The 27,869-nt window shown below is 44.2% G+C and overlaps 1 protein-coding gene across 4 annotated transcripts; it reads left to right on the top strand.

The window, feature by feature from the left end:
* The first annotated feature begins 101 nt into the window (after positions 1–101).
* CDC42 (cell division cycle 42) lies at positions 102–27,869 on the top strand. 4 transcript variants are annotated; one of them, XM_064730664.1, is made up of 7 exons: positions 6,525–6,637; positions 7,051–7,160; positions 12,887–13,027; positions 17,498–17,570; positions 20,428–20,537; positions 20,633–20,830; positions 26,466–27,869. In XM_064730664.1, exons 3-7 carry the CDS (start codon positions 12,923–12,925, stop codon positions 26,553–26,555), a joined length of 576 nt encoding a protein of 191 aa, XP_064586734.1. In that variant the 5' UTR covers positions 6,525–6,637; positions 7,051–7,160; positions 12,887–12,922; the 3' UTR covers positions 26,556–27,869. The 4 variants fall into 4 exon arrangements, with proteins under 4 accessions (XP_064586730.1, XP_064586733.1, XP_064586734.1 ...); XM_064730665.1 differs by lacking the exon at positions 26,466–27,869 and adding an exon at positions 24,994–25,844; XM_064730660.1 differs by lacking the exons at positions 6,525–6,637; positions 7,051–7,160 and adding an exon at positions 102–185.

The raw sequence follows: 27,869 nt of genomic DNA, 5'->3' as shown, positions 1-27,869 counted from the left end.
GTGCCCGCGCGCGCCCCCTGCCGGTGCGTGCACCGCCCTGCGAGCGGAGGCGCGTGGCCGGCAGGGGGCGCTGTAGCTGGCACGCCCCTCGCCAGCACGCTGCGCGGTGACGTCAATCGGCTGCCCCTGTGCCTTCGCCGAGGAGACCCCGCAGTGAGCTGCCAACGCCCGGCGGAGCGTCCGAGGTGAGAGTGGGGGGGGGAGGGGGGCGGAGACGGGACCGGGACCCCCGGGCGAGCACGGGGACCCCCGGCACCACCGACTGGTCCTGATCTCCGCGCAGCACCCACCAGCGCAGCCCTGGCCTTCACCTCGGTCGGAGCGCCCGCTGTGCGGGAGCCGCCCTGCCGGGCCCGCTGTGTGTGTGGAACCTCCCCGGCAGCCGCCTGCGGGGGGGAAGGGCGGCCTCGTCCCAGCGGGTCTCGGTGGCTGCTGGCGGGCGCTTGCCTTTGTGGGCCTGGTCTGTTGAGACGGTGGGCATGGCCGCCGCTTCTGCTGCTGCCCCCCCCCTCCTGGCGGCGGACGGACTGGACCCTCGGAGCAGCGCAGGAAGCGTTTCCGCGGCCATGGCGGGGCCCGCCCGTACTCCCTTGGCCCTGCCCGTCCCAGCCCCGCCCTGCCCGTCCCGGCTTCAGCCGCGGCCCTCCGCGCTTGGTGCAGCCCGGCTACGCCCGGGGCTGTGGGAGAAGCCCCAGGGGGATGCGGGTTGAGCGAGGTGTGCCGTCCCGCAGGAGCCCTGAACCGCAGCAGGGTGCGGGCATGGTGAGGGATTGAGCTCCAGCTACGTGCCCTGCACAGACAGCGCTCAGTCGAGAAGTCGCAGACTCTTCTGGGCATCTGCCTCACGAGCTCCAGTGCTCCAGTGCTGTGGGTTACCCAGAGCCGTCCCACAGCTCTCGTTACAGCGTGATGCCCCTGGCTGTAGCTAGGGCAGCAGCTAACACTGCTTCGAGGGTTCGTGTTGTCATGTGTTCTTCATTCTCCTTGGGAATCTCATAAAATGTATGTACTGCAGCAACATAACGCTTGCCTGTGTTTTAAAGGTCTGTTTTAATGATCTAGACTTCAGTTGTGTATTTGTAAGTAGATAGAACTTGCCGCTGGTGACAGCAGTAGGAGACAGTCACAGGGCCAGTCACAAGTAGCTGTGAACACAGCAGCCAGCATTGGAAACCTGTGCTTAACAAAGAACATTCTCATGCTCAGGATTCCTGGTGTCCTTTCTGTGTGGATGCTGTGGCCGGGGCAGCCAGAGATCCCATCTTGACAGCAGCATGAGGAAGAAAAGCTCTGGCGAAGAGGCCATGTTAGATGGCAACTGGGCGATCAGAAGTGGATTGCTTGGTCTGGCCATCTGTGATTGTCTTTGTCTCGTATTCACCTGTGCTTCTCTCCCAGGAAGGAAGTTTGGGTTGCTCAAAGTATTGAGTTGCACTGCCCCAAACACTTTCTTTTTTTGTAGAAGGGGGCATTTAAAACCTGGATCAAGCTCTTTGTATTGCTGATTGGGATAACTCAGTAAAGCATTACAGCTTCTCTTTTTCAGTAAGCAAATTATATTCAGCTGGTTGTATGTGGGGAAGCTGTTGTAAACTTCCCTTCTGTTGTAAACTTCTGCTTTGTAAAGTCTTGTTGTTAATGTAAGGTTCTGAGGAAGATAGTATAGGCAAGTGTGTTTTTGAGTCAGGTCTTAGACATGCATGTAAGTTTTGAATGAGTATATTGCTGACTGTAAAAATGATTTGGTGTTTAAACAGTTCTCATTTATGCTTCAGTAACAAAAAAAGTCTTGGCAAGGAATAAAAAATTACTGTGGTGCAAGATAAAACATGTTTTCACTTCGGTAACATATCCTAGGCAGAAATTTTAATCACTAGATTTGCATACTTTGAACTTGGTTATTCATGACCTGCAACTGATGCTCTGAATTCATTAAGTGCTCTGCTTTAGAATTGTTTGTTTGCCCAAAACTGATGGTCAGGCTGGGGAGTTCGTGATGTTTTTACTGTTTAAATAGAAAAGCTCTGGAAGCTCTAGAGCGTGAAGTACCTAAAAGGAAAATTGTCGGAAACTGTTGTTCTGCTAAAAACCAGCAGTAAACAGAAATGGAGCCCCTGTGAAACTCCCAGGGATTTCTCTCATAAGTGTGCAGTGGGCTTTCCTTGCTCTAAACTGTGTGTGTGGCTGATGGAAGGTGTAGCATGAAGCTGGCCACTAATCTTGATGTAAAGTTTGACTTTTTGGTTAAAATGGTGCTGTAGTACTAAAATAATTTTCCATGTCTTATGAGCATAGATAGCTGGACCTTACAATTAAAACCTTTTCAGTCACTCTCTTGTTACCATGGAGGGGTTGGTGTAGCTGGGTTCCAGCTCTGCTGTTAGCTCCGGAAGACTTGGACAATAAACAAACTTTTTTATTATAACATATATTTATATTATATATATATAATATAAATAACAGCACTACAGCTGGAGTTTATGTAAGATGTTACAGGTGAGGTGTGTGTAATCTGCTTGATGCTGTGAGGCTCTCAGCTTTGAAAGTTGTCTGTGGGCTTGTGTGTGCTCATTCCTCTGCCTGCTCTTTGTGGTCAGCCGAGCTCTCCTGCTGGCCTTTGACACCATCATGAATTTATGATACTAGTTTCTGGAACAAGAGACAGGAGGAATTGTAGGGGGTGTAGTTATCTTTGTCCTTTAGGAAAATATTCTTTGCTGAGAAAAGAATGACATCTTTTTAATTTCAGAAGATGAAAGTTCTGTCAAATCAAATGGAAGTAAAATTGGTTTCTGGTGCTTCAGGTAGCAAGAAGCCCTCTTTAACCACTTAGTCTTCTTCCTTGGCTCCTTTCACTCCCTTACATTAAATGTAGGTGAAAGCACCCTTGTTAATATATGACAAATAAAGCAACTTATTGACCAGATAAGCTTTTATGCAAAATTTTCAAAGAAATTCTAAGTATCTTTGCATTTCTGCAGCCTGTCACCATTTAATTATCTGGCTTCCTCCAGACCCTACACTTTACACTTTATTGTGGTTGTACACTATACAAACTAAGTGTATATCCGTCAGGAAGGACTGCCACTAGGAGTGGTAGGTAAAGAAATCCCTTTCTCCAGAGTTTCTGCAAGGGTTGAAGCCTGGTACAAAAGCTCTCCCTCCCTGAGGATGTTGGGCCACCCCAGCACAGTGGTCAGCTGCCTCTTGCAGCCCACGGTGTGTATGTCAGTACTTGAGGTGAGTGACAGGAATGGCATTGAGGCAGGTAATTTCCAGCTTCTTGTGGGGGATCCTTTAGGTTGCTTTTGAGTGGATAACTGGGTTTGGTTACCTGGCCCTGGGTGTAGAAAAAACTGCAAACAGTGAGAACAAGAAGCAGAGTTTGTATAATTAATCTTTGTAATCTCCCCTTGGAGTTTCAGAGAATGACTCTGACCTAAAGAGTTGTAAAACTTCAAAATACTAATTGACCTGTTTTCAGTAAGCAGCTGTTCTTTCCTTGAAAATGTTGATTTTTCTTCCAAACAAGTGATATTTTATAAAGAGAAAACAAAGAATTTGTTTTGAAAAGCTTTTAAAAGCTGTTGTTATGTTTTAAGCTCTTGTGCTGCCAGTTCACCCCATTACTTTAGAGTGTCATGGCATAATTCCTACCAGGAGAGTTGGTCCATGCACCATTTTCTTGTTTCATGAAAAAATACAGAAGCTTTTTTAGTAAAGTAATATGGGGGTTTCCTTGGGGCCTTTGTCTGGTGAGATATTACGTGTCTCCTGTAGGTGCTTCCAGCTACATTTTTGCCAAGTTGTCCATGCCTGTGATGAGATTGCATGGGAAGACACATCCGCCTGTGTTTTCCAGCATAGACCAAACTCTGGCAGGTGAAGGTTTTCACCAAGCTGAGGGGGTGTTAGAGCAAGCCTTAGGCTGCTGTGGGCTGGGACCAGTAGAGACCCTGGGGGAGCTGCAGAGGATTGCTGTGGCGTGTGTTGCTAGACTCACAGCAGTAGCTGAGACTGCCAGAACTGTCTTGCTTTGGAGCAAGCTGGTTTGAATTGCTCAGCTCGTCTCAAGTTGAAGGATACTGTGCTGTGTTTCTGGCCAGTGATGAGTGTTCTGTTTGGGGAAATAATGACAAAAATGCTCCTGCAGCTTTGCATGCAAGTCAGGAAGGCCTCTGCCACTTGATGAGCTGGATGACTGTGTGCACCAGAGAGCAGCTGGGGAACAGCTGAATACTGAGGGGCTTGTGTGGGGCCTGGATCTGACTGCATCAGTGTGTTGGAGCAGTTACCTTGAGTTCAGTGGTACTTGGGGGTTTAGTGCATGTGTGGTGTTGCTGAGTCTCCCATGTCCTGGAACGCTGTTACTTTGAGCCGCTTGTGCATCTGGCGATAGCTGAATAAGTGCCAGTTGCCCAGCAGGTCCTGAGGACAGGGCTGCTGGGGCTCATCTTGGGCTCGGTGAAGTGGGGTGGTTCCAGCTGCTCTGGTTCCTTCTGTTGGTTAGGTGAATGCAGGGCAGCTCCCCTGCTGCTGTCATGGTGTTGGTGAGCCTTCCAGCTACTTTATTTAAACAGCGATCCAGGATAGCTCAGTATCTGGATAAAGTTGCTTTTGCAGTGTTTTTTAACCAGGCTTTATCTTTGGAGTCTTCAGACAGCATGTTGGTCCACAGCCTGAGCTGTTCTCCCTGAACACAGTGTGTCTTCCCGGGAACTTTCTTTCTGTTTGTGTGCATGGAGGACCTGCAGCTGTCCTGTTCCCTGAGCAAAACAGGGGTAAGCAGGATCTGCTGCAGTGTGCAAGACAGGGTGCTTCTCATGAAGGAAAACATGCCTCAAAATACAGGAACTTCTCCCAATATCTTTTCCAACTCTGTTGAATGTAGCTGGCCACGGGAAAGTGGGGAGAACCATCAGGGCCATGTGGGCCTTGGTTGGATGCTGTGTTCAAATAAGAGTGTAGGTGCAGCTTGTACTTTTAAATATTATCAGTATGCAACAAAGTTAGTGAAAATAGGGGTTTTTAAGTGGTAATAAAATATTGAACGGGATTTTGTTGCATGGTTGAGGAATACAGCCTCCTTTAGAGTGTGAAAGTGAAGAGTAGTAAGATAAGATTAAAATGCCTTTGGCAAAAAAGGACTTAATGTAACCCCACACACATCCCAGTGCTTAATCTGGGGCAGGTTTTTCCAGCGGTGATGCTACTTTTGACAGCGTAACCTTAACCTGAGTGATAATGGGAAAGTTGTCACTTTGTGATAATGGGAAAGTTGTCACTTTTTTCCTGTGGAGTTTATGTTCAGTTGAAGGTGGTTGCTTGGAGCCTTGAAGTGGGATAGTGGGCAGAACCTGTGGCTAAGGAGGTGCAGGCACAGCTGTGCTGCAGTGTAACTGATATGGCAGCAGAGCCTGCTGAGTCACACTATCTAGCTGGTCAGCTTTCTGGTTTTGAATTTAGGGCTAAAATGGGATGACATGTTTTTCTTCTTTTTTATGCAGTTGCAAAACTTGGAATGTGTGTTATAGTGCTGCTGGTAGTTTGGGCTCAGGCTGTTCAAATTCCCCTGCCCAACTGTCTTCACTTCCTGTTTTGTGTGCATGTACCAGGCGGTTGTGAGGAGTCTTTAGGAAGATGTGCAAAGTAGCTCTCAAATATTGCAGAATTAGAGAGAGAAAATTGCATTAAGTATAGAAAATATCAGTTGACCTCAAACAGTGAGGTCCCTTCCAACTCAGCATATTCTGTTCTATTCTATGATAGCTCTATGATAGTTGCCTTTTTGAGAAGAGATCTCTTATTGCTTCTTTGGCAATTCATGGTACTTTGTCCAGAAAGGGGACTTCAAACCTGCAGAGGTGCTGGGGTATACAGACTCTGTTGAGTCCATTAATCTGCAGATTAAGGGATGCTCAAGGACCTCAGACACATGCTTTATCTTCCAAAAGGGATTCCTGTGATGATAGCAAACTTTGTGGGTTTCAAGAGCAACAGGAACCTGTGAGATAAACCAGGGCTGTCATGGTATTGATCCAGCTCTGTTGGTGATGGTGATCCTGTGGCTCTTCCCACTGCTTGTTTTTGTGTGCCTGCCCACAAATTTCTCATGCTGACATCCAACAGCAGGTTGAGACTGTTGATGTGAGCAGGCATGTAGATGGAGCCATGCACTATGCTCTGCTGCTGTTGTTCTCTTCAACTTCAGATAAAAACCCACCCACTGCAAATCCAGGTCTTTACCTGAATTCTTGTGTTTATCTTGACAAAGCTTCTAGTGCAACTGAACTTTTGTGCCTCTGTCTTGTAATTAGACACACTTACAAGGTAAACAGCAACACTGGTTTTTGGAGACAGAATTTGTACTCTGCAGGGAGAACTGGTAGTATTTAAAAGATTGTGTCTGATCTGTTAGTGATAGTTAATCCCAAAACAGTGCTTAAAGCAGGATAGCCTTTTCAAGATCCTGAAGTAATGGAGTACAAGATTGTGTCTCAAGTCCATCCCTTGTGCTTTTGCAGGTTTTAGCTTGGATTTCATGATTCCCTTGTTCTAGAGGAGTGGAACTCCAGTTCTGTGCTGGTTTGTAGTTCAACAGCTGCCTTAAGCCTCACCTAAGAAACTAAAGACCCAGGTGATAAGCTTGACTTGGAACCTCTGGTAACAAGTGTGTTTGTGTATAGAGATTAAGTGTCTGCAGCAGCCTAAGCTCTGGGCAGGATGGGCAGTTGAGCTTGGGCACCAGGTAGTTTAGAACCTAATATATTCCTTTATATGTCATTTTACTAGCATTTCCCACTTTACTAGCGTAGAAGTGGCAGATGTGTTTAGTTCTGGGGCGAGATCTTCATGAAGATGATTCCTAGCAAGCTGGAAGGGGTGGGCTTTGGGTTGGAGGATTTTCATTGTGTCTTTAGATAGGTTGCTGCACACGTGCAGAGGAGAATTCTGGCCATAGTGATACTACTCTTAAAACCAGTTTTGCTTTCTGTGCCAGTTTGTCCTTCTATAGTTAACTCCGGCTTCTGTTTGTGTTTTACATCACAGGTTTGTGACTGTACCAAGAGGTCCAAGGTCTTCTCCCTGTGTGGTTGGCAGCTGAGCTCATGTGGTCCCTTCGTTAATGGCTTGGGATCTCTGCAGGGAAACAGTGTGTTGTATGTGGTAACCTTTGCATGTAGTGTTTGTAATATAGGCATAGAGTGCCTCTTCCATGTAATGCTGGCAGGTATCTCTGGTGAGGCAAATCAGGTTGCTGGGATTGTAGCAGCCAAGTACCTCTCCTTGGTGCCCCTGTGACTGCAGAGATTTGTCACTTTGAAAAGCAAAAGTGTTTGTAGTAGGTCTAGAGGAGGTGGCTGAGGGTAAGGACCTTGAAATGGATTAGATTAATTTGGGAAGAAATTATCAAGTACAAAGAAGGACTTTGTTTAGAACTGTGTGGTTTTACAGGATATGAAATGAAACTACCATGGAAGGGCAAAAGTAGTTACCTGAAATAATGAATAAAATCCTGTGAATATTGTTCCTGTCATTGTGGACTCCTTGAGTGCATTGAGTTGGATGAATAAACTGTTAACTGTAAAATGATATTGGATGGGGGAAAAAAAATCTTAGTTTTCAGAAATGGCTGCTTGTTTTCTTTGAATGAGGAGCAGGTGCTCAAACAGGATCTGGAAGCTGTGATTGACTGGTTAAGGTTCAACTCTTATGCTAATGGTGTATCCCAGAGAGCACCACAAATTGGTTCTTAGTTGGCAGTAGCTTGCAGTGAGCCAAGGTAGCCAGTCCTAGTGATGAAATGGCAGCAGTTTCAGTCCTGCCTCATAGAGGAAGTGGTGGTGCTGCCCAGGCAGGAAGTGAGTTCAGGACGCACAGACAGATCTGACAGCACAGTTTCCTTTAGCTGGGAGAATGTGCATATTTTAACCTGAGAACAAACTTCAGTAGCTTAAAAGTTAGAGAAATTTTAACACGCATGAAGGCTTGTGATTTCTTTTTCAGATTCCATGGGAAGCAAGAGTGAAGGTGAGATCGTGGGAATTCTTAGTAGGGAACACTGATTGTGTACAAAACCACACAAAATTTCACTTAATTCTCCAGTTAATAGTGCACATAGGTGCTGGAACAGATTGGAGCTACTCTTTAAGTTACAGAAAGTTTGTGAAAGCCAAGTGCTCCCATAGTACCGCCATGTTTCATATGCTTGCCTTTAGGATGGGAAAGTCTGACTTGCACAGGAGATGCAAGTGTGTTTGGGATGGTATGGCTAGTGCTTAGTCAGTGGCAACCTGCCTTAGGTACCGTGGATTTCTTCAGCCTCTTGTGATTGGTTATTGTCTTGGTGCTTGAAGGCCTGTGTGACCGAAGTGCGTCCCTCCTGAATTTCCTTTGCTCCAGGAAGGATTACCGAGCTCCAGAATGTCCCCCTGGACACTTCTGTTCCTTGCTTGTTGTATTGCTCACATCTCTGGTAACACTTCTGGAATTAATCCTAAATGCAGATCAGTTGTCTTCCACAAAAGTGTAATTGAGCTTTAAAGCAAAATTCTGTAAAACGTGTCTATGAATTTGACAGAGTTCACATGGCTGTGTAATCCACTGTTTCCAGATGCCAGGTCCCAGTTCTCTAGGACAGTGTTGAGTTCTCTGAAATCCTGCTGTTGTGGTCACATGCTAAGCAGGTTAAAATCCAGCAAATACTGCAAGTGTCATTAGTTAACATGTACTTTACTGAATTGCTGAAGGTTTTGATTACACTACAGAGAGACTTGAGGGATCAAATCAGTGCAATGCTCTGGTTTTTTTTTTTATATTTTTTATGTTTTTAAGAAGTCTTCAGAGCTCCTTGAACAGAACTAAGTCATATTGACCTGCATTGCATTCCTGGTCTTTATCAGCTCTTCTGTCTGGGCTTGACCAGATGGCACACAATTACATGGCTCAAAATCCACTCACTGCCCTCAGGCTGGGATAACTTCAGTGCTTTCCAGTCTCTTTCACTTCTTTCAGATATTTAAAACTGCTTGGAGTGCTCTCTCTGCTGGGTGTTGTACATACAGACTGTGGTGACTTCTGGGGAGCAACAAGCCCAAAGCCTCTGTAATTTCTTTGTTGCTATTGCCCTTGTCGTTGCACTCTGGGGATGAGTTATTCTGTGGTTAATCTTAAATTGGATTAAATTACTTTTATACCACAAGTCAATGATGTATGTATCCTTAAAGCTATTCCTATGGAAGAGGAGGTCCCAGGATTGTGAATCTAAGCTCCTTAGAAATGAGCTTGTTTTCAGCTGTGGACTTCTTACAAGTGCAAAACATTAGCTCATCCAGCTACTTTGCCACTGCTAAGATTTTGGAGGCCTGTGCTGAACACTCTAAATCTATTTAAAACTTACACCATTTTATTTCAGTATTTAAGCATCAAGTTATGCATCCATTTAAAAAATGTAGGGGATCTCTTTACCTAAGGGATGTGCCCAAATTTTTGTTTCTTTTAATGTGTAATTTTGAAGTGTCTTATTGTGGTGGGGGCAACCAGAATTGAACAACTTGTGTGAGAGCAGTGGTACTTGCTTGTTTCATAGAGAATTTCCAATGATCCAGTTCAATTGTTTTCATGGTAAATGCTATTAGTTTTGTGTTTTAGAAAGGAGGAAAAAACAAAAAAAGAAAGAAAACAGCCCTGCCTGGGCTTTTCCAGACCCCTGTGCCATTCAAATTCTACTTTAGGCTCCAGAGCAAGGTTTTGGGTTATAAGGATCAGGTCACCTGGTAGAAAACAGTATGCGTGCTGCCTCACCCCGTGCAGTGGCTTGTGTGTTTGAGTCGTTGATCTGCACCACACCAGTGCTTTGCTTCAGGAGGGAATTGGAGGTGCAGAGAGAATGAATGAGCAGCGCTCCTGCAGATGCTTTTGGTTTGCAGTGCTGGTGTTTGTTCGAGAGAAACTGTGTGGGATAGGGCTGATAGCTCACTGCCGTAGTCGGAGCTGTGGTAGGCATGATATGAGATGCGTGCAGCTGGTGCTGTGTCAGCCCCAGACTCTGACCTGAGCTCTTGCCAGAGAACATCATCTTCTCTCCCAGTGTCAGTGTGGGGGGACTTGCCTGTGTCCAAGGACAGAGAAGCAGCAAAGGCTTGCAGCACACTCTGTGACCTGAGACACTTTGTAGTACTGTGGCTTGCTTGATGCTCTCTGGAGTAATGAGCTGTAAAATGCTTTTTCTTTTTACAAAGGTGTATGTGAGGTTTTTTGGTAATACACAAAATCTGAGTTTATGGAGAGTCATGGATTGGTCTGTTGCAGTGAGCACAGGGAATGCTTCAGAGTCAGGATTTTACCTCTTGGATGTTTTCTGGGCTCTGGACAGATGCTTTGAAGCAGATGTGTAACCCGCAAATTACAGGTAGAACAGGAAGGGAGGATTACAGCATGGAGGAGTTCTGGTCTGCCAAGGAGAGAGCTGCTTGGAAAGAGTGCTTCTCTAAAGGTTTGACTGTAAGTGCTGTTACGTGAGAGGAATGTTTCTCCTCTTGTGCCAGCCCTGGGTGAGCAAGGACAGCTGGAGCAGGGGTTCCAGGGACTGGCTGGGCAGTGGAACAAATTCGAGTGGAAATTGGAAAAACATGAGAAGTGGCTGGGAAACCCAGTCTGGAGATTTGTTTTGTACTTCATTTACTAACTCTGAGAGGAATTCTTGGAGGCAGCAGCTTACCTGCATTGAGCAGCGGCAGAGCTGAATGCTTTGGGCTTTGCCCAAACCGAAAGGTAGATGGTAGAATTGTATTGTCTATGTGAGCGGGGCATACTGCTGACTGTGTCTGGGGTTAGCTGGAATGCACTTGGGTTCATTTGCTCTGCCTGAGTTTTGGCATGTTTTCCTTTTGAAATCACCTTAGTGAGTGGCTCATCCCTTTGCACTTTTTCTCTGAGCATGAAAACTTTCTTAAACTCACAGCCTGAGCTGTGCTGCTCCACTGCCTGCTTTCTGTCTGGTTGGTTTTTTTTTTCTTCTGAAATGGGACTTTCTCTGGGGTCAATCAGTGCTGACAGCACGGCAAGGCAGAACTGTGGGAGCCCTTCACAACTGAGGCAATATTGAATAATAGTATTTGGGTGTAAACAGTTGAACTGGCCTGAACACAGAAGATGTCTTTTGAAATGTAAATAGTTGCTTTTTCCTTCTGAGTAAATATGTGCTTGCTTCAGGGCCAAATTGCAGAGCTTTTTGTTGTATTAATGAAGGGCCTGTTGATACGTCTGCACAGTGCATCCTTCTGGATGTCTGCTGGGAAACTGAGATCTGCATAAATCAATAGATTCTATTGATATTGAAATGGGGTACTGGTGGCAACACCTGATGCTTATGCACACAAGTTATTATCTCTGTGCTTGCTGAATGAAGAATTATAGGTGAGGATGGCAATGTGAGTGCCTGGTGTACCAGGTGCTTGCTGATGGCCTGCCCTGAAAATCTTTGCTGCCATTTCCTAAAACTGCTTGTGGTTTTGTCCAGGTCTTGTGGGAATGGCTGTAGCTAGTATTCCCATACAAGTACTGTTCTTAGGAACTTTTGAGGATGTTTATTATGAAGGTAGCTGTCTTTCTTGAAATCTTATAGCAACCCTGTGGTATCTAAAGAAGAGCTGGGGATGGTATGTTTCTTTTGAGTCCCGAGCAATTTCCTTTCCTTGCAGGCATGATGGTATGATACACAGTATCAAATCATGTTGGTGGCTGTGACTAAAGCCTCAAAAATTTGGATTTGCATATTTACGTTACTGTAAGAAGTGAAATCTTCAGGAAGTGACCGAATGAATAGTTCAGAAGGGATTGATTCGTATTTTTTAATACAGTTACCCTGACTTGCGGTTACCCAGACCTGAGAACCGTGGCAACATCCTTGCTTGCTAAAGCTTTGCTGTTCCTGTGATGGCAAATTTGCTGCTTGCAACACCTCCTGCTCCCCTCAGGACTTTACAGAGACTTTGCGGCAAGTCTTTGTTGCTATAAATAAAAGTGTTTTGGATGATATTATGCTGACAGTCAGTGAGAGCTTTGCCACTAATTTCCTGGGGTCAGGATTTCACACATCTATGTGAAGGCATGACCAGAGGGCTGGTACACCTCTAATTAAAGTAATACACAAATGAAAGACAGCTGTGCAACACTGGAGATAGCCAGCAAGTGTTTGGAGGAGATATTGCTGATGCATACTGGTTTAGTTCATGTACTAAAGTTTTTGCTGAGACTGTGTTGGAGTAACTGGGTGCATTTAGATTTTGTGATATCAGAAGTCCCCTTGGGATCTGAATGCCCTGCTGAGCTCTCAGTGTTGTAAACACTTCACAGTGGGCATAAAGGTATGTGTTAACTAGCAACTTTAATCAGAAAATTGTAAAATGATGCTTAGGTCTTAAAAAAGGCAGGGAGAGAAGAAAAGAATCATGTTTATTTCTGTCTGTACATGTTAATTTCTGTTCCACAAACACTGCTGGTGTGTCTTACGCTGAGCTGCTCTCCAGCGGACGCTCTCTGGCAGGCAGGTGTGTTCCTGTGCAGCTCTCAAGACCAGAGCTTACACTTCCAGCTTCCAGTGCATGTGTGGCTAGATACTTCCTTGCATAAAAATTGAGTCTGGAAAAGCCAAAAGATGTTTTTGTCCATCTCTAGGTAACTAGGGAAAAATTCTTCTGCTTATGAATGTGAGCTGCTTTGTGGGTGTGGTGGAGGGAAAGGATCTACCAACTCATTTAGGAATGTCATGTTTTCACATCTCACATGTGCTATAGTGGTTTGGGCTCATGTCAGAGGGGATATGCATGGCTATCTAGTGCATCTGGGAACCATCTAAATATATGTATCTTTTTTTTTCTTCTAGGTTCTCTTTGGATTGGTATTCTAGTAGATTTCAACAATGCAGACGATCAAGTGTGTAGTAGTGGGTGATGGTGCTGTTGGTAAAACCTGTCTCTTAATTTCTTATACAACAAATAAATTCCCATCGGAATACGTACCAACGGTAAGTGTGAGAATGGCTCAAACTCTTCTTTGGGCTTGCTGGGGCGGGGTAGCATGAATTCCTTTTCGAACTAACCTTGATGGCATGCATTCCATAATACGTGTTCTTATAGCCTCTTGGAGACTGACTAATACAGCATGGAAGAGTGAGAATCAGTCTGACACCATGCTGTTACCTTCCATATCACCTGGTAGTGCTAGTCAGTTCACCTGTGTATGGTCAGTTCTTGCTACTTGACTGCTGTGCAGATTCTGTATTTTCTTTGTGGATGGACTCTGTGAGTGAGATAAGCAGTGTGAACAACTGCAGATCAGTGGAGAGTAAGCAGTAGGAACACCTGCTCTCCTGGTTGTGCTCTCACTTCCTGCTACGTCTTTGTTTTTAGGGAAGGGAGTGTTTCATGTTGCTAGAATAGTCAGTGACAACAGTTAACATTTTCTGAGGCTCATTTTCTCACCCTCACTATGGAGGGTGATTTGTCTGAGGAGCCTGTTTGGAAGCAGACACATTCTTTTGTACTTCCAAATGTATGCATAGTCCTTAACTATGTTGAAGTAACTGTTTTGAGTTTCACAGGCTCAGTTTTCTGAAATACTGAATCCCTTGACTTATCCAAAGTTCAAAGTGAGAGTGGTTTGACTGCCTGCGAGGCATGTGCACAGTCTTCCTGTTAGAAAAGTGCTTTTGTACTTGATATTGTGTACGCAAGATCGGTGTACTGCCACTGAGGTGGGCCAGTTTTTAGTGAGGTTGCTGGAAGACACTGGCAGCTGGATGTTGTAATCGTATTGTTGTTATAATATTGCTGGAGTCCGTACCTTCTGGGTGGTTTCCTCACATGCAGCTCTTCTCAGCAGTGCCCTTCCTTGTGGCTTCATCAGGGCTCTCAACCCACCCCCTTTTATCCTAGTAACCTTCACGAGCCACAGCTGGTGCCCAACTAAGGACTTCACACCTGTGGCTCATTTAGAATAACTAGAACTGGGGCAAGGCCACTTATACAGTACATAGATTTTACAGGGACTCCTACTATGTTACTCTAGCTGGATGCTCTTTTTACTAATTTTCTCTGTTATGGTCTGAAAAGGCCATCTTCTGTTAATATACAAGTTGAAGAGTTTATCTATGTGTCCCAAACAAATTTGGATGTGGAAATGCATCACAGAGAACACCTGCCAGTAAAAGCGTTTGTAATATTCTCTGTGTTACAAAGTAACTCACAAGACCAGGTAGCTCCTCTGAGATGGCCAGTAGCTCAGCCTGATAGCTCTTTTGGAATAGGACTTTACGAAAATGTCTTCTCTTTGTGGGAAAGAAGTTGCAGTAGACATCATCATGTCTCTTTGAGATACTGGCTTTATATGCTATCCAGAATTTTTCAACTTACCAGATACGAGGTTTGTCCTGGGTTGGACAGACTTCCACAAAATAAAAATGTTTGTCTTTAGTTGTAGATCAGGAGCTGAACATGAAAGGACTCCCAAACCTCCTGGTGTTCAGGGTAGAGACAGTGGTCACTAGTGGGAACTTGTGGATTGTGCTGTAGGCACAGAGACCCAGGATCAGCCTCTCTCATGGGCTCTGTTTTGGATTGGTAGAGAAGTGGCATTTGAAACTGTTTCACCATTAAGTTTTTCAATGGTGTCAGATGTCCTGATGTGATGCTTGTAGGGCAGCTACATTCTGTGCTGAACCTGTGAAAGGCTGCTTGTCCTATTTAAGCTGTTCTTTATAGTCAAGGCAAAATGAAATTGGTCAGTGAATTCAACAGTGAGTGTTTCTATACTTATCCCTTAAGGGAAGTGATAGAGCTGAAAAATGTTATAATCTTAAAATGTATGTTTTGAAAGCCGTCAAGTTGGTATCCTGTCCTGCACACAGTAGTACTACCTGTAAATCTCTACTAGAAAGGAATGTGGAAAACATGCGAAAAAGTTAGTTGCCAGTGAATTGTGTTCAAGGTGTGCTAAGGCTTCTCTATAGTGCCTTTTAAATCTGCCTCATGTTTCCAAAATGTTATTTACCTCTGAACTTCATGGCTTGAGGAACTCACTGTTCTGGAGATATCAGAGGCCCATTCCTAATTCTGTGAACAGCCTAGAGGCATACTTCAGACTCTGGAAACTGGTACATCACCTCTGATATTCCAGCTAATGCTTCTAATAATGAATGGACAGAGAAATAGAACGGATACTTCAGTTCCTGTGCAGTGGCCTGGCTGCAGTATGGATGGAGAGCACACCATTTCAGTTCTATAGATAGTTCTGTTCAGTTGGCACTGTGTTTTGCGATCCTTTCTCTTCATGGAGGATGTTTCCCAGTGGAAGATGTATTTCATGGTGGTACTGCACATAGTTTGTTACCTGTATGTTTTTGAATTTGTTGCCATTCTGAAAAATCAAGGCAGTGAAGGGCACGTCTTTGGAAAGGCACTGGCAATGTTTGGGTTGTGACAGCTCAAGTGAGAGCTCATGCCAGTTGCTGTAGTGGGCTGCCTGGCATTGGCAGGAACTGCTTTGGGCTCTGTTTTTTAGCCATTTTGGCACAACTGAGGATGAAATTGTCTGTGGATTGTACTATGAGACTATAGTTGCCTGGTTTCTGTGAAGGCCAGCCTCATAACCCTGGCCTTCTTAGGGCTCTACCCCAAACATTTCAATAGAAACTATACCTTAACACAAAAATTGAAATTAAAAAATCCCATTTTGCAGATAGGGAGCTTTAAAAACAAAAAACAAGATGAGAAAGGAGACATGCTAATTGCCCTGAAAGGGCAGCTGCAGGTGGCAGCTGAACAAAAATGGGGGGATATTGCTGTGGGATTGAGCTGCTGACCATCTTCTGACATGTGCAAGAGGAAATGCTCTGACCTTCATCACTTTGGCTCCTTGTTCTGTTCCTAGGAACAGAGGAGATCTCATCCTGATAAGTCTTTTGGGCTCTTGAAGCAGTACAGTCGTGGGATGTTGAATGTGCCCTGTGAAAATACTTTCAACCATCCCTCAACCTCAAGGTGTGATTTGGAGCTAGACCCTTTCTTGTGTGTTCAGTAAGGCAAACCCAGTGCAGTGTTTGATGGGTTGAGTTGCAGGTAGTGGGGACAAGTGGTGATGTCTCTTGCATGTGCTAATTCAAAACAGTGTGAGAAGTGGATTTCTGCTTCTGGATGATGTTCTGTTTTGAAAAGCTGAAAAAAATAGGATAGTTTGGATTTGTCTTTAACCAGGGCAGTCAGGTGGGAAGGAGACATTTGAACTCTGGGGAGTACAGCTTTGAAGTGCAGTCTCACTGCTCTTCAATTTTTGTTGTTTTTTTCTTTTTCCAAGGACCTAAGCTCTTACTGTATTAACAGCAGATGCGTGTGACTACTTGTTTTCCACATCCCTCCCTGCTCACTTCCATGAAAAGCCTTTGAGGTGGCTGCTGACATCTTTCCTGTTGGGATTTACTTCAGCTGTGAGAGCTGCTCAGGCTGCAGTTCTGTGAGGAAGCAGAATTTCCTCATCATTCTTTGGAGATCCTGACTTGCCCCAAGTGACCATGCAGCACCTTGCAGGGGCAGGTGGTGGGTTTTTGGTTTTTTTTTTTTTTGCAGTGGGGAGGATCTTTTGCCATAGGTTGTTTCTGCAGTATTGTCTCTTGTGGTTCTGAAGATAACATCGTTATTGAAATGAAGGATGCTGACCTCAGACAGTGCTCTCCTGAGTGGATGGGTGGAGGAGTTGAGCTTTTGGGTAGGTTGTTATGCTCAGTTGTACTGTAAGTTACTTTGTGGGTGAAACACTAGCGGGTAGTGCTGGTTTTAATCTGTGCAACGTCCTGGAGGGCAGTACTATTGTACCAGGTGCTGTTGCAGAGGCAGTAGAGCTTGGTATCTGGAGCCAGACTCTCCTTTCAGATTCAATTTGACACAGATTGATTTTTTTTACCAGATACTGCTTCCTTCAAAGGTGGAGGATAAATCTCTCTTGAAAGGATGGACTCTATAGAGTTCCCTAGATACTCAGAAATTTGGACTTGAGAGGATTTAGGTGCTGTGAGATACAGCCCCATCACTCCGTGCCCTTGAATGGCAGGGCTGACTTCACCTGTTCTGTCCTTGTGAGGATGTGTTTACTGTGTCTGAGACTAAGGTTGAAGTTTGGAATTTCTGTGGCAGCGTGGGAAACCTCCTTGCAGTAACAGGCAAACACTGTTGTAGGTGTTTTGCTCAGTGGTTTTTACTGTGTGTTATTCAGTGGTGTGCCTTATATGCCTTTGCTTGACTATGTTGTGGAAACAGTTGGAGTATCACTATTACGTGTGGAATTGTTCTGTTAATAGTATTAGTGGTAATAGCACTGTAAGCCTGATGGTTCTCTTTTCTTCTAGAGGTGTCTCTTATTCAAATTAGATGTGCTCTGGCAAGGTGGGTAGGATGATGGTTTGAGAATCATGTCTCCTTGCAACATGTGTCTCTTTTCTTGCCAGGTTTTCGATAACTATGCTGTAACAGTGATGATTGGAGGAGAGCCTTACACCCTTGGCCTCTTTGATACTGCAGGTGAGAAACCAAGTGTTTGTGTCATGGTACTTGACCAAGATTTGCCTGAGGTGATGTTGAACATGAAGACATACAGTTGGGTTTTTTTGTTGAGATTTTCTTTTAATAGAAGGGGAAAATCTCTCTTGATTCTGGCAAGACAGAATGACTAATATTAGAACCTCTTAAATGTGTTGTGTGTCTCTGCATCCTTAATGTGGATGAAGTCAGGGTGTGGATTTCATAAGCCCTCTCACTGCTTGCTTTTAAAAATTAAAAATCTCCTGGCCTCTTGTTTAAGCTGCATCTCAGTTTTAGGCTGGAGAAATGTGCAGTGATGAAACAGCTAAACATGGCTTTGCATGTATGAAGAGAAATGGTAGAAACTGGTTCAGCTGCTGGATACTCGTCCCTACCACCTAATAATACTGAAGTGATGTGGCAGCAGCTGGTATTGTAAATTCTTCTTCAAAAGAGCCCTTCTGGAGAGCTTAGTCCATAAGCATTCATGTAAAATTGCCTGATAAAATTTAATCTGTTTCCAGCTGTGTTCTTACATGCATCATTAATGTCTAATTTTATTAATGAAACAATCTTAGGTTTCCAGTTAAACACTATAGCTGTTAAAGGAACTTTCCTTTTTGGCCATCCGGTCACACTTCACCACCTGAGCTGGGACTGAAGCCTGTTCATAGTGGCAGCTCCAGTGACGCAGTGGTGCCTTGCTTGGTTCTCGGTGTGCACCACACTCCACAGTCAGACAAGGTCTCCTTACTGCCTCAGCCCCAGATTTCCCATAGATGTCTCAGGCAGCCAGGGCCTTAAAATTTAATTGTGGTGCAAAACCAAAATAACAGCTTGAGCTAGTGCCTCTGGGAAGAGATACTGAACAAAGCAAACCGTGGGCTTTTATGTCCCTCACAGCATGTGTTTGAAAGTCTGGGAGCTTTCAGCTGAGTCCTTGGTTCCTGCTGTATCTCTGCATCAGCTGGCTGTGCCACAGGTCCCTTCATTGTGCAGAGGGTCAATGCCAGCTCCTCTGGAGCTCCTGGACACCCAGAGCTTAACCTGCAGCTGGCACTGCATCTGTACCTTGAGCTGTCTGTACTGAATGTATTCTTCAGCATGGCTTCACTTAGCTCTCCATGTTCTCCTCCCAAATGTGATTTGTGTTCCCACTATTGTAAGCTCCCTAGTTCATGATGAGGAGTTAGGTGGGGAAGAGAGACTCTTTCCTGACATATGTTGTGTGGTCTGCTGTAGGGATCTTAGTGGTCCTACAGCAGTTCCAGCATTGCGTGGTCCCTGTGTGGGTGATTGTGTTGGTCCTTCTCTGCCTGTTTTCCGGCTGAGGGTTCAGACCACTGAGAAGTGTTGTGTGTGTAGTTACGCGCATTTTCTGTTATCAACATGAGCAGTGATCCAGCTAGTAATTTTGAGAAGTTACCAAATTGCTTTAATGCATGTAGGTGACTCTGTGCACTTGTGAATGTAAAGGCTTTCTTTCCTGAGCAGGACTGCTGAGGGGAAAGTATGTGTTCTTAATGGTTGCCTGCTTTTTCTAAGTACCAGCCAGCACAAGTGACAAAATTTAACAATGCATGAAGCCCCTATTGCTGGTTCTCAGATTAAAACCCGTCTTTGTTTTGAGCGTGTACTTGGAAGGTAGACTTTTGGAGTAGTCTGTTAATTGCAACATGTTATTTTAGATTTAGATTAGATGCTAGGAAGAAATTCTTCCCTATGAGGATGATGAGGCCATGGCACAGGTTGCCCAGAGAAGCTGTGGCTGCCCCTGGATCCCTGGAAGTGTCCAGGGCCAGATTGACTGGGGCTTGGAGCAACCTGATCCCAGTGGAAGGTGTCCCTGCCCATGGCAGGTGGTTGGAATGAGACGAGCTTCAAGATTCTTTTCACCCCAAACCATGAGACTCTGATTCTGGTCAGTGCTCACTCCTCTCTGTCCAGCCAAGCACAGTAGACAGAATGAGATGTCTAAATTTCCATCTTCAAACTGTAGGTCTTGTCCATTGAGGTGTCCCAGCTGCTGTGTTGACTCCTTCAAGGTCTTGTAGGTCTTTGTCCTGTAGGATGAGTGAGACAGCATTAGTTGGAATCTGAGACATCTTAAACAAGTATCTTGGATTTTGTTGCCAGTAAGTGCAGCAGCTTCATTGCCAAATTGGGTTTCTAACAGTAGTGCCACTGAATTATGCAGGAGGAGGTTTAAGAATGAAATTTGACAGGCTGGTGGATCAGTGCTAGTGATGCCTTGCAGAGACTCCATGCACATAGGGACTCAAAGGGAGGAGGCTGGCTTTTTCCAAAGCACAGCCCATGCTGGGACTTGGGTGAGGTTTTAGGGGAATACTGCTGGATGGCCTGGTTGCAGTCATGTGTACCAGCAACATTCTCCTCTTTATGCCTGGAGACACTTCAGTGAGTCACAGCATAAGTCGGAACAAAACGAATTTTTTCTCCCTTCTTGAGAGGAGGGGATTTTTTGCAGGGTAATGAAATTTGATGGCATAATACTTGTAATGAATGGTCACGTATAACTGGAGCGATATTCTGCAACTGTCCTTCATAACTGAAGAGAATGTTATGCAGTCCGAGGGTGTTTGATCTCAAAATGTACTGGAGGCTTCCCAGCTTTCCTGTGACTTTCAGCGGCTCACTGTTACATAGCAACTGAATGAATTCTGGATTTGAAACATAGATTTTTCAGATGTTTGAGTTCACTATGTGCTGGCTATTTGCTTCAGAGTTAGGATTAATCACAGCCATGTTATTGTGATGAAATGTGAATTCTGACTCCCTGTAAAGGGCAGGATTTTGTCGTCTGGGTCTAATACAGTGTTAATTTCCTCCTTTCTAGGTCAGGAAGATTACGATAGATTACGACCCCTCAGCTATCCACAGACAGATGTATTTCTGGTCTGTTTCTCAGTGGTCTCTCCTTCTTCATTTGAAAATGTGAAAGAAAAGGTTGGTTGAACTCTGCATGAAAATGGAGCTGCTGAAGTATGTCAGGAGTTATCTTAGGTAGTTAGTAACAAGTGCTGTGTCTCTTCTGTCTTTAGTGGGTACCTGAAATTACTCACCACTGTCCAAAGACTCCTTTTCTGCTTGTTGGGACCCAGATTGATTTAAGGGATGATCCCTCAACAATTGAGAAACTTGCCAAGAACAAGCAGAAGCCCATAACTCCAGAGACTGCTGAAAAGCTGGCCCGGGACCTGAAGGCTGTAAAATACGTGGAATGCTCTGCACTTACGCAGGTAAGGGTTGGTCTTTGACCATTTGTGCTTCCTTTTATTCCATGCTTTTTTTCAGTTCCAGGGAAAACCAGCTCAGTGTGGATGTGAAGGGGTGTAAGCTCTGTTTCTGCTATTTACAGTGTAGCTTTCTCTTTGTCATGTTGTTCTAAGGCGCAGAGAGTTGGCAGTGGTACAAAGAAAATCAGCCTGTGTGGTTTAGGCCTAATGTGGGTGATGAAGGAGGATGTGCTTACTGTGTTTACTTCTGTGCTGGAGAAAAATAACCGTTGATAACTTAGAAGGTACATTATGGACAATAATTGGGTTGGAACACAGTGTGCACGTCACTGCTGAAACAAGCAGGCAAAGGAAAAAATGCCTCTCGATAAAGTCAATGCTGGTACTTTGAAGACTGGAAACCTTCATAGGTGATAGCTGCCTTCTCTTCCTGTGCAGCTGGTAGTCGGCTGTTTCCTGTGGCCTTCCTCCAGATAGAAGTTCTGTTAAAACAGAAAGTAACAGTTAAATAGTTCTTAAGACAGTTCTTACATCATGTTTATAACTTGTGAATGTGAATCAAATGCCAACTAAAGTAGCTGATTTGACAGCAAGAAACTCAATTATCTTTTCCCTTTCAGTTAGGAATACTAGAGTGGGAGCCATTTTCTGGCTAGCTGACTGTTGCCTTGACTTTGGATGCTCTGAGAACTTAATCCTAGGTTCTTACTCTTGCAGAATTGACTATAACACTTTGAACAGCTTCCTTAATGCTGGTCTGTAAAGAATTTGTTCATCTCTGATGTGCATGGAACCAGGGGTGCACAGTATCGAGCTCCTCACTCTTTCCAGTTATGTTGTTCATTGATCTCCTTGAGCACAAAGCTATTACCAAACTTCACAAATCCTGAAGTACTACTTATCTTGCCCCTTTTTTCCAGATTGCATGTTTACTCTTCCATTTAAAATCCTCACGCTTTTTTTGTAACAAAGATTTGCCTGGGTGTCTCCTGTTACGGAACTTTGCTGGAGTTGTGCAGGACACTGACCCTGGAGGTGATGTGGTGAGGCATGCTGCTGCTCATCCTGGGAATCCCTGATCAAAAGGTGGTCTTGGCCATGCTTCGAAACTGCCCGCAGGCAAGCTGAGGGCTGTTTATGCTTGAGCTGTAGTTTTTCTTGGGTCTGTTCAGCCCCAAAATACTGTTTTAGATGGTATCTGGCACAGCCTGAATGCTGCTGCTAACTAGGTTGTAGAACCTGCTAATTGGGTAAATACCTGCCAGGGCCTTTGTCCTGTATTGCTCTCTGATTCCCTTTCCTCTGTAGCTTTGGACTTGAGCTTGTATCTGCTCAAATTGCATGGTATCACTTAGAATTACTACAGCAAGAGCTGATATGACAAAAAATGTTGGTGTTTATCCATTCTTTCTATTTCCCGATAGACTAATCTGTATCTGTTACAGTGAACAACTTTATGCACTTGGAAGCTCAGCCTGAATTTTCTTCCAGAGCGTTAGTGCTTGTATACCAAGTGATGATTTTAGTGGTCAGGAGTGACCTGGGAGGAGGATTCAGAAGCCTTCTCACCTGGACAACTAGTTGGTTTGCATCTGCTCCATTTTTCTCCCTTTGTTGTTGACTCACCAAACACTTTTTTCCTGGGTCTGTCATCAGTAGCTGGTGAACAGCATTGTAACTGATCTGCAAAGGGTTGTGTGGAGCTCCTGCAATGATCTCACTGGCAGCTTGCTGAACACAGAAGGCATCTTCCCTGGCCTGCAGGGTTATTTTCCTACCTGCAAGGTGATGCTGTAGTAGCTGATTTTAGCTGAAGTGAGACTCAACTGGGTATTCAGTCTCTCTTTGCCTTGGATGCTGTCTGTGTGGTTCACTTCAGCAGTGCAGGGTGTTTTTTTTCTTCCCAACTAATCTACAAATTACTTTGACACCACAGTAGCTAATACTCATAGAATCATGGAGCTGGCATTATTTGTTTTTGTACTATGTGAGTCATGAGAGGCTGAGTTTTGAGTTTTTTCTGTAAAGACAGAGTTTCTCCTCAAGTTTGGATAACTGCTCTATTGGAGAGCCCGTTCTATCCCCCTTTCCTCAGACTGTGGAATCCCTTTTTGTGATGAAGGCATTTTCAGTGTCTGTCTCCAGCCTTTCTTTACAAGATCACCCAGTGCTACTGTGACAAGTAGGTGAGGTTTTGCTGTTAGGAAAGGGTGACTGACAGATTGCAACTACAGTGATGGTTGCTTCTGTTACTCTTGAGTATGGATGTCTGCACTTTCTGAAGCCCAATCCTAGTACCTCACATCAGAGAGAATGCTGAATATGATTTCTTTTCCTCCTGATGGTGGGCTGCCAGTTTTGACACAGATATATAAAGTGCTTTAAGCTGTCCATAAACAGAGGAAGCCTGATCTCAGCCTGTTTCCAGTGTAACACAAAAGTCATGATTTTAACAGGCCTGTGTATCTGTGGTATTGAACACAATTTCTTCCCTTCATGTTGTTACTCGTGGTCATCCAGGCTTTTAACCCTGGTCCATTTTCACAACAATTTTGTCCCAGTCATTTTTTTTATCCTCTTCCCTTTTTTGCTAGGTCCTTCAAAACAAATCCCAAATTCTGCACTGCTGAACAAATTTCTTGCAGGTGATACAAAAATAAGAGGAATCCCTGAATAGGAGAATTTAAGTAAAATTGTTTTCTTGACTCTTGCCCTGCCTGGGTTCTTAATCTGTTTAACATTACATAATTGATTTTATGCTGCAGCCTTATTCTCACAGAGAAATTAAATCTAATTACTATTTGGACTTCAGAGGCATTATTTATCGGAAGCTCTTTTGTGAGCATGAGTTGCAACTCACTCAAAGAAAAAGAAAAATTTCTGGGGAGGATGTACAGAATGTACATCATAGTTTCCTTAAACTATTGTTCTTTCAAGTATAATCTTGCATGTTATGTGATGGCCTTAAATGCTTCCAGATGGCACTGCCTTAGAGGTCTCATATGTATGTGCTTTAGTAAAATAAGATTAAAGACCTTCTAAAAGGGATATATCCAGTATAACCTGTAAGGGAAAAACCAGTTACATTTGAATGATCTGAAAATAAATTAATTTTTGCACAGATTGCAGTTGTTTACAGGATGTAATTGAAGCTTTTCTGTTTGCTTTCAGCTATCATAAAGCAGTTCTCCTGAATCTTTGAAGGGTGCACTCATGACAGTAGATTTAGGCGAGTCCAGTTAGTCTAAACTGAGCCAGGTTTCACTTCTGGTGTGGTGTGTAACCTGGCAGACTTGGGTGGGAGTGGTAACGCCCTGCACTGTTCCTGTTGTGCTTACAGCAAATGCAGCGCATACTTTGTGCTCCGGTGTGACCCCTGCAGAGTCCTGCAGCTCTGTGACTGCTTTTCTGGTGTTGGATCCCAATCGTTGCACTCATAAAGCTGTTCCTGTCTTTCTGTGGTTACACTTGCTTTGGCAACTAAACTGAATAACTGAAATGCACCATTTCCATGCTGGCTCCCAGTGTCAGAGTAGCACTGGTAAGGTATTGCATCACTTCTAAAGACTTGAGAGTTAGTGACTGCCAGTGATGATGGCTTACCAGGGTGGTCCTGCTTCCCTCCCAGAATGTGTGTTCCCAGCCATTTGGAGACCTTCAGTTATTCAGGGGCTGAATTCACAAAGCAGAGGAGTTGTTTTGGAGCCTTTGCTCTGGACCTGGAGAGTTGGGAGCAATACTCTGTGCATCCGAGGTGTTCACTTATCCACAGTGGGTGTTGACAAAAGGTTTGACTGACCTTTTGGTTCTCCCTGCTGTGTGCTTGATTTATTCCCCTGTAAACTCCCTCAGTGTAGTACAGCAGTGGAGCAGAAACTGTCACCATTTGTGTGGCCCCCTCCCCCATGTTCTTGCTGTGTTTGTGCCTCTGCCCTTCTGAGTGTTGATTTTGTCCGACGTGGCCTGTCACTTGTTCTGTCTCTGTCATTGACTTCTGGGTTATCTAAATGAGATTTTCTCCTGGGATCTACTTTGTTTTTTTGCAAAGTAAATCTGTTTACTGCCTCTGTGAATTCAGCCTGCTCCTGAATGCTCTTTGTATCTGCTTGTTTTTCTCTAATCCTCTAACCTGGCTGCTGTTTTTTCTCCTCCCCTCTGTCTTGTAGAGAGGTCTGAAGAATGTGTTTGATGAGGCTATCCTAGCTGCCCTCGAGCCTCCGGAAACTCAGCCCAAAAGGAAGTGCTGTATATTCTAAACTTTCTTCTTCCCCTCTTGCTGCTGCTTCCTCTGTCCCACTACTGTAGAAACCCGGTTAAAAATGAATCAAACCATCTTGATTGAAAGCTGTTGTGCCTGCTTGCCATCTTAGAGCGACCTCTGTATTAGCTCTTGGACTGAAAACAGTACTTGAGATCTTTAGTAAAACATTGTGACTGTGGAACATGAACTGGACTCGCTTAACTCCCTGCTGCTTGGGTTGCCAGGTGTGGCTAGCTTTATAATTCAGGCTGTTGGGGGAAAGGATTTGGTTACACTGTTATTTAAAGAACGACCAAAAAAATGAGAGATGTTTGATCTTCCTGAATCCAACTGGAAGAAACAATGGGTGTGTTTTCCATTTCTGCTTGTGACTCTTAACTGTATTTGCATGACAAAAGTACCTGAACTGGTGATCTGCAAATGATTATGTAAAGTGAAGGGTTTTCTGGTTCTCCTGTGTGCAGTGAGATGTTTGCTGTTGCTTTGGCTGTCTGTGCTTTAGTGGAGTATCTGTCAGTCCTTGGGGGGAAGGAAATATCAATGTACTTGCTACTGCTTTATGAACTGTTAAAATTATTGCTTTCATTAACATGGTAGAGCTCTTCATTTCAATAATAGATTCTTAAAGCCTGTTACTGTAAGATGTAAAGCTGCTGCTTACTATCGTGCTTCTGATTTTTATTGTTTTAAGGAAAAAACATCGATTGTAGCTTGTCTTTAAATTTTGAAATTAAAAATTGCAGTTGTTTGTATAAATGACTGATGAAACTTTATTCAAGTTGCATTTCCTGGCTCCAGTTTAATCCTCAACAGAGTGTATGATACCCCTGTGTACTCCTCCCAGCTTGACTTCTCTGTTACCATGGCAGCTTTCTGGGCTCTGCCGGGCTGCTTCTAACCCTGAGGTGTTTAGGGCTGGATACCCGACCAGAGCATGTACTGTACAAGGTTATAATGGCATACTTACCTTGTCTCTCCTCCACTGACACAAGGGGGTGTGTTGTCACAGGTGTGCTCCAGGTTAAGTTCTTCCGTCTGAATGCAACACTTTCTACTTTGTTATTAGCAGGTGAAATATAAGTAGCCAGTTAGTCATAAAAGTTGCCTTAAGGAAATTACTTTGGTGCACGTGTTTTGCTACTTGTGAAGCACACTGGTCCGTTCTCTGAGGATTAGTTTTCTTGTTCTGAAAATGAGATGCTCTGTTGAGAAAGTGCTGAGAGCAGTGGTACAGAGCTTCGCCGGGCAGGCAGGCTTTAGGGATGGCAAATCTCCATGTGTCCTTAGAGGGGTGTGCCTGCCACTTGGCTTTCTGGGGTTTTGTATGTGTGAAAAATCAAAAATGAAACTGCCCCTTTCTCTCTTTGCCCCTTTCAGAAAGGCCTAAAGAATGTATTTGACGAAGCGATATTGGCTGCCCTGGAGCCCCCGGAGCCGAAGAAGACTCGCAGGTGTGTGCTGCTATGAACGTCCCTCCACAGCCCCTTCTGCAAAGCTGGTGTTTGATGTCATACTAAAAGCAATGTTAAAATCAAACTAAAGATAAAATTTTAAAATTTGTTTTTGCAATAATGACAAATTCCCTGCACTCCCATCTCCCCCACACGATACCTGTGTGAGATGAGAATGTTAGTGTTTATTCCCCCGTGCCCCCTCAATTCACTTAAACTAGTTAATTTTGAGTAATTATGTATTATCAGAAGACACTGATCATTACTAGTTTTTTATTTTGTTTATTGTTTCTAATTTTTTTTTTTTTAACATCAAGGCATGCTCAATGACTTTTTCTATAACAGACTAATTTTAGGCTGTTTAACTGAAGTCTTGCCCCTTACGCTGGTGTGGCAAGACTTGGTTCTGGTTTCTAGACCTTGTAGGGCTGTTCTGCAGCCAGCCAGCAGCCTGGGTATGAGCAGACTTTAGTCAGGAAAGCAAAATGTCCCAAGCTGGTGCTCCTCTAAGAAGGATTGTAGAAAATACATCTTCTCTGAAGTTGCCTTGTATCTTTTTGCCCTGGCTCTTTAACTGTGCAGGTAATAAATTTATACCCCATCCTCTAAGTTATGAAGCCTTAGGAACAGGAGAATGATTTTTCTCTGGATGCACCATCAGACTTGAGACTAACTTGCCGGTCTCTTCCTTAATCTTTGCCATCACATTCTTTTGGCTCGTGCTGAAGAAATAACTGCCCCATTGGAAGTACGCCTAGCTGGGTCAGTTGGCTTTTATTGAGTCTACCTTCTGGCAATCCTTAATTATTAGAGAAATGCTTACAATGACCAGCATATACACGGCTGCTTGGACACCCTAAAGGAACCTGGGATGTGCTGCAATGGGTTTTGGAGCTGGCTCTGATGGTGCATCTCTTGCTGGATGGCTTGGCATCCTTCAGGGAGAGGTGGAAAGATAGACCTGTGTCAGTTGAAAAGAAGTGCAGGGAGAGGCTTCTGGTGTTTGGTGTGACACCATATTGGGACCAGTTGAGGGAACCCCTTTTTCTGCATTTTGCTCATGAGTAACCTTGAACCTGTAAGAGGGGCTCCAACCCCTGAGGATCATGTGCAGTGTCTCTACATAGACCATCTGGAGTATCATAAGGATTTTACCAAAAATATATTTTGGTTTGCAAATTCAAAAAATTTTAAAACTTAGGGAATCTTCTTTATCTTCCACAATTTAAATTTCTTGTAGACTCATTAGTGTTGAACCAATGCTTTTTCATGTCTAAGTTCTTTGTATATGCATTCTTTTCAGATGTATTAAAGTATCTTCACAAGCCTG

The sequence above is a fragment of the Zonotrichia leucophrys genome, chromosome 21 (genome assembly GCF_028769735.1).
Source record: "Zonotrichia leucophrys gambelii isolate GWCS_2022_RI chromosome 21, RI_Zleu_2.0, whole genome shotgun sequence".
Taxonomy (NCBI): domain Eukaryota; kingdom Metazoa; phylum Chordata; class Aves; order Passeriformes; family Passerellidae; genus Zonotrichia; species Zonotrichia leucophrys.
This window is presented reverse-complemented; position numbering and strand designations above follow the sequence as displayed.